This window comes from Sceloporus undulatus, chromosome 9 (assembly GCF_019175285.1).
Source record: "Sceloporus undulatus isolate JIND9_A2432 ecotype Alabama chromosome 9, SceUnd_v1.1, whole genome shotgun sequence".
Taxonomy (NCBI): Eukaryota; Metazoa; Chordata; class Lepidosauria; order Squamata; family Phrynosomatidae; genus Sceloporus; species Sceloporus undulatus.
This window is the reverse complement of record NC_056530.1, coordinates 12,171,859-12,178,422: the sequence shown is the minus strand read 5'-3', so window position 1 is coordinate 12,178,422 and position 6,564 is coordinate 12,171,859. Positions and strand designations below refer to the sequence as shown.

Sequence of the window (6,564 nt, the reverse complement as noted above, 5' to 3'; positions counted from 1 at the left end):
TCACGATCCCCCCATAAGATGCATCTGGGCAATAAATCTGTGTTTAATATGAAATGTGCATTTTATTTCCTTCTTCAGATTTTAACCAAAAAAGTATTGCCATTCCTTAGTCTACTTCATATATTAGACTTAAAATCAACTCACTAAAAAAAATAACTTCAAAGTGTGAACCTGAAAAAAATGAAGCCGGAATGTAAATATATTTTGCAAATATGATAATATTACAAGTAGAGAGAACTATAGCTAGCTGTTGTATGTACCTACGGTGGCGATAGTTTACTGATCTGTAAGGTGTGGTACTTTGAAATGTTTATTTACTAAGAAAACCCCATGGATGGAAGAGGGATAAGATCAGCCTACCGACCCCAAGGGGATACAGCCTTCAACAACAAAAGAATTGGCCACCTCTGTATGAGGGAGATAGTAGAGGATGGCTGCTCCTGATTTTCACCCTCCTCTCCTTTTTCTATGTCCATCCTGCTTCAATGCTCATAAGTGATAATGAAGGCACTTCTTGGAGGCACATCATGAACCTAACCTACCTCACTGGGCTGGATGTAAGGATAAAATGGGGCAAACATGCTTGCTCTTCTAAGCTTCTTATGGAAAATGTAAGATAAACATGTATTAAAAGTCCTAACACTGAGAGCATTTCATAGTGCTTGACCTTTCCTTGAATGGTAAAAAAAGAGTCACAACCAAGGGAGACACACACATTCTTTGCCATATTTATTGAAAAATATTAAGCCACATTAATTAAGGAAATTTTGCCCAGAAAAGACAAACCCCTATTTTTTTAAACAGGTCTCCAGCTTTTAGACACGTGTGAAGATGTTAAATTATCAGATAGAAACCTAGGAAGTAATGATTACAGAAAGGCATGCAGCACTCTGGCACACAGTCAAATCGTAACTGCCATAGGCAAGCTCCATTAATACACTTGGATATTAGCCAAGAGCCCACTTAGGCCATCAATTATCTCTCTTCCCTGATATCAGCTACATTCAGAAGCCAGGACAGAACCCTGGACTGTGCAAACAATCCCATATTAAGCTGCCCAAGAGATTCCTATCTCATGTATACCAGCAGCAAAGGTTGCAACTAAACACGCAGTTCTGAAAACACCTGCCCCAAATACACCTTAAAGAGTTAAGACAACCAGGCAGGCAAGGGTCAGTGTTTTCATTGCATCTTTGTTTTGATACTTGTAAAGTCCCAACCCATAATTGTCCTTAGCAACAGTGTAATTTTGTACCTATCTGCCAGGCATTTGGTGCCCTGCTTTTCAAGAACACACCCAGAAAAACAAAAGGGAAAAAAAAAGGCAAGAAAGCCATGACATTCATAGCCTCAAAGTGTTCCACATCCTTCCAGATCTGCCCAGCTGTCCCTGTCGTCGCATGAGCTTTCGCAGTTAGGAAATGAAATGCGTCTGCGGTGTAAACTGATCAATTTTGTGGTCAGCTGGGTTTGCTGCCGCCTCATAGTTGCAGATGGTCACTTCATGCCGATGAGGCTGCACAGAAACAAAAAGGTGATTTCCTATGAGATTTACTTTTTAATTTTTAAAATGGTGTTAATGTTACATTAATTCCAATATGTAACAGGGCTGGTCATTCCCCCAAAGTAACGGGTCAGAGGCTCTTCCCATCTGAAACTTTAGCTCCCACACTTACTTCTGTCCATTCTCCTCTCAGGCCTATATAAAAGATTTTTGTTGTCTCGGCACCAAAGTTCTTAGAGAAATGGATGGAGAGATGATAAACATTTGAGAAACGAGCAATTCTGGAAGAAGAAGAAAAAAAAGGGGGGTCAGTGTTTTATACATAAAATTCTTGTTAGAGAGATATGGATTGAACTCTGGTCTGTAGATCACTAAAGAATCCATCTCAAAGTGAAACCAGGGGCCCATACACACTACACAATTATATCACTATTATTCCACTCTTATTGCCACAGTTCCTTCCTATGTAATCCTGGGATTGGCACTTTAGGGAGGGAAATTAAGGATTTTCAGCCAGTATACTCCAGTCCCACACAAACTACAAATCCTAGGATTCCACAGGATGGAACCACGGCAGTTAAAAGTGGAATAATAGCACTATAATTGTATGGTGAGGATGAGCCCCAGGAAATTCCTGACTTGTTGCGTCTAAACTCATGGTCTCTACTAGTTTAAGAGTTGAGCAGCATTCTCAGGAACTGAATAAGCCTGAAAGACTTTGCCTTCCTGGATTGCAGCACTAATGGGAAGATGTGGGATTTTTTGACCCTAAAATGCAGGAAGGAACACTTCCTATCCAGGCTGAACTGCTTTTGTGAGAGAGTCCTACCACTGGCTGATCCAAATATACACTACTGAAATGTTCTGTTACATGGCACTGCCATTTAAAACAATTTGAATCGCACTAAGTACCTTTGGATTTTTCACTGTCTACACTGCTGTCTCAAGGCTACTGTGCTGTCTGCCAAATATGATTCAGAGCATCCCTCATTCAGAGGGATTTTGGCTTTCTTTCTGAAATCTCATACTCAACAGTTTCATCCACAATGATGTACTACACTCCTCAGTTGGCTGAAGAAGGGAGCAGAAACAGAAGGCACACAGAAGTCATGCTGCTTTCATTGGTTGGAAGCTGGTCCTGCAAACCTGTTGTTTAGAACATCTATTCTGACCCTACCTAACTGTCCCTCTCAGTAAAAGCCCTATCATTAATGGGAACAATGAATGAAAATGGAGGTGGGGAGAGACAGTCCTAAAAATGTACATCAAGATTAACAGAACCTATGGAGGCACAATGTACATACACTGGAGATTGTGTTTAATCAATTTCAGTATAAGAAAATCCTCCACATCCGCAGTGAAGTTTGAGCAAAGTGTGACATACTTGGTAGGATATTCCAGTTCTCCTGTGACGTCTCGGTTCAGGCTAAACATCTGATCTGGTTCTCTGGCAGTATTGTCGAAGGACATGTGAGGGATGTTCTTAAACCTGGAGAAAGGGAAAGCACCAGCAAGAGTCAGCCTGCTCAAATTCAAAGTTAATCTATGTGTCCTCTTCAGCACCCAAGCCCTGTAGTCATTTGGCTTTAAAGGGGAAAACAACTAACTGGTACAGAGTATTTAAAAAACCCCACAAAAGACAAAAACAAGAAGGAAACTACTTTTCAGTTGAGGAAACAACATATTCATGTGCTATTTAAAAAGGCAAATGGCTGCTCCTAGTAAAACTAAACTGTATGTGCACATAGCAATTTCAATGTATGTGCTGTTCCCAATGAAGATGCAATAAGGATATGTGCAGGATCCACAGTGGTCTGGAGGAAAGACTTTATACCCCAAACTCTCAGAGGTCCTATTGTTGAAATACTATACTACTTTATAAAACATACGTCAGTTATAGGACATTATTGTGCTGATAAATAACAGATCTAAGGCAGGATTTTCCTTTTTCCTTCTACGGTTGGATAATGAAACTATATTACATATTGTATTTCAGATTTGGTGATGAAGCCTCTAAAACTAACCGGCTAAACTGGAACCTTGGTTCAGAACGTTCATCCCACTCACAGAACAAAGCAATCTGCAAGTTACTGTGAGGTAACGCAACACCGTTTATTTGGCTGGGATCAAAACACCATAAAGCTAATAAGCAAGGACTGACTAGTTATCAAACGATGTGAGGAAACTAGGGAACCCAAAGTCTAAAAAGGAAGAAAGCGGAAGAAAGCGCTCAACCAGTGTTGACCAGATTAAGAGAAACCCAAAGGACAGGTAGAAAGCAAAGGAAACAAGACTATTGTGATGCAGCTGTGAACAACTCTCACCACATTTAAGAGCAGGAGAAGGATTATACTTTGAGGGAAAGGGAAGACAGAAGAATATAGGAAGGCTGGTTAATAGGGTGCATGGTTAAAGGGGACCAAAGTGAGCACTGACTTGAAAAGCAGGAAGCAAAGGAAATAACAGGTACTAAGAAGAGCAACAGAAGGGTAGTTTTCTGGGAGAAAAAGCACTATTGGGGCAGAGAGGTCCAAGAAACAGAAGGAACTGTCCCCAAGTGGAAGGAAGGAAGGAAGGAAGGAAGGAAGGGACTGCAGCACAGGGATCTGGAAGCTGCAAGGAGGAAAAGGCAGCCAAGAATCAAAGAGATGTGTGATTCTAAATTTCACCAAATCCTGCCAAGTTTTGGCCTCCAGATTTTTGGCCACAGATATTTCTAATTATAAGGGAAAGATAATTCACAGATTATCCCAATGACCACTACTAGTTACACTATTAAAACAGGCAAGCTGAAGCAAGGGTGAAGAACAACCGGGGTCCAAAACACACTACAGAAATAACCCAGTTCGAGACTGCTTTAACTGCCTTGACTCAGTGGTAGGCAACTGTAGGAATTGTAGTTAATTGTGGTACCAGAGCTCTCTGACAGAGAAGGCTCAATGTCTCGCAAAACTACAGTTCCCAGAATTCCCTAGCGTTGAGCCAGGGCAGTTAAAGCAGTCTCAAAGTGGATTATTCCTGCAGTGTGTTTTGGACCTAGGTATTTTCCTAGTGTGTGTATACATGCTAAATCACGAACAACCTGTTTTTCAGGCTCACTTACAGCCTCATTTCTGATGGATGCGTGTCATCATCCTCGCCCATCACAATGATTCCTTTTAACTTCACATTGCCGGTAAACCTGCAACAGAAGACACATCATTGTTGGACCACACACTTTTAACATTATCTCTGGGACTAGATGGCTCCGAAGGTCAAAAATGGCTTCTTATGTGAGTCGCCGATCTTTAGGAAAAGCTACGCAGACACACAAAAACCCTTCATTCCTTTTGCTGTTGCCATTGGCTTACAATGATAAGTTGCTTTCGGAACTAATTTTAAATTTTGTTCATTTTACAACAAGTAATATACTAAATAATAGCATATAAAATAGCTGTGTTTTCCAAACCTACATATTTCCAATTGACTTCCCATGTTTGTCCAGTTTGCATTAACCTTTGTGATTTAAATCTTATTTTCTTCAATTGAAAAGTAATGTTTTTTAACTGGAAATCTGAAAAAAAAATACCTAGTATAGAGGAATGGATAGAGAGAATAGTAGAATTGAAAGAAATGGATAAAATAACAGTCTGGAATAATAAAAACAACAACAGATTACTGGGAAAAGGAATGGAAACCTCTGACAAAGTACCTTAATAACCTATGAGGAACAAATGAAAATATATAAGGTTAGTTATAATTATACTTAGCGTATGTAAATACTACCTTATTTTGTATTAAGTTGTATGGAAGAAGGAATTGATAGATGGGAGCAAATGTCAAAACAGAAGTTAAGAAGACTTATGTACAGATGAAAAGGATGAGATGTTAATCTGTATATACATTGTACATGAAGGGAAAAAACCAATTAAAAATAATACAAAATAAAAGGAAAAGTAATGTTTTTTAACAATTTTTCTGTGTATTTAAAATCTAGCTTAATTCATTTTGATCACTCCATTTCAATTCATGCAAACTTAAGTTTGTCTTCTCACAGAAGAGTAAATATCAGTAGATATTTTAGTATATGATGAAACTACTAGAAGACCTGAGAGAACTTGATCCAAAAAATCACTGGTTTCCATGCAAACAAATGGCAGCTAGATTTAAGTTAGATTACAAAACAGAAGGATTTAAAGAAAATGAAAATGAATTTAGATAAACTGATAAGGGGGAAAAAAGGGTTCAAAATTTTATGGTGTGTTGCTAAAAAGAGAACCAGAAGAAAGCTTTGGGGACTAACTATGACCGAAACTTGAATGGAATTGAAATACAAAGTCAAAGAAGTCATGTTTCAAAGTTAAACGGTTCTTCTTAAATTCAACTAGCCCTCCCTGAAACCCTCTAGTATTATAAATCAGGCAAAGGAAAAGGAAATTCGAACCGAGAAACATGCATCGTGGCGGTGAATTCACGCAAAGCGACTACTTACGGGATGTTAAACAGGAGCTCTTCGTCGTCATCGCTTTCTACAAACTGGAAAAGAATAAAGATATGAAACTGGATTTAATACAGGATGTTTTGCGTTCACACAAATAAGACAAAAAAACAACAACCCTACAATTGCTTTATATAATAATAATAATAATACTTATTTATTTATACCCCACTCTTCAGCCAAGGCTATCAGAGCGGCTTGCAATTTAATTTATATGCAAACAATAGGTTCAGAGGCATGTTAAGGACGTTGGAGGGTATTAAAACATATATTCCAAATATCAAGCCTTGATTTTGCCATTTTTATATAAGGGACACTGTTCTGTGCTGGCTTTATATCTAATGGGACTTGAGCCTTAATTTTGCTTTCCTGGAACAAGGTTCCACTGCACTGTACTGTCCTTTAATCCTAATTATAGAAAATGTGGTCCTCCGTTTTTCTTAAATGTCCTCCATTTTGGGCTGAATTTTATCCTGCAATTGTCCTGCATTCTGGTCTAAATTTTGTCCTCCATTTTGTCCCGGTTTGTGGTAGAGAATTGCCTCAACCCTAAAGGCGATCTTATCATGCGTCCCTCTGCAAC

At 38.9% G+C, this 6,564-nt stretch overlaps 1 protein-coding gene across 1 annotated transcript in view; it reads right to left on the bottom strand.

Annotated features, from left to right (window-relative positions):
* Positions 1-714: 714 nt before the first annotated feature.
* PITHD1 (PITH domain containing 1) overlaps positions 715-6,564 on the bottom strand; it is an 11,308-nt gene continuing 5,458 nt past the window's right edge. The window contains exons 2-6 of the mRNA XM_042441054.1: positions 5,976-6,019; positions 4,608-4,685; positions 2,889-2,993; positions 1,677-1,785; positions 715-1,516 (exon numbers count right to left, since the gene is read on the bottom strand). Of these exons, the coding sequence (XP_042296988.1) occupies positions 1,415-1,516; positions 1,677-1,785; positions 2,889-2,993; positions 4,608-4,685; positions 5,976-6,019 (438 nt within the window). The 3' untranslated portion in view covers positions 715-1,414. The remainder of the gene's footprint in view (positions 1,517-1,676; positions 1,786-2,888; positions 2,994-4,607; positions 4,686-5,975; positions 6,020-6,564) is intronic.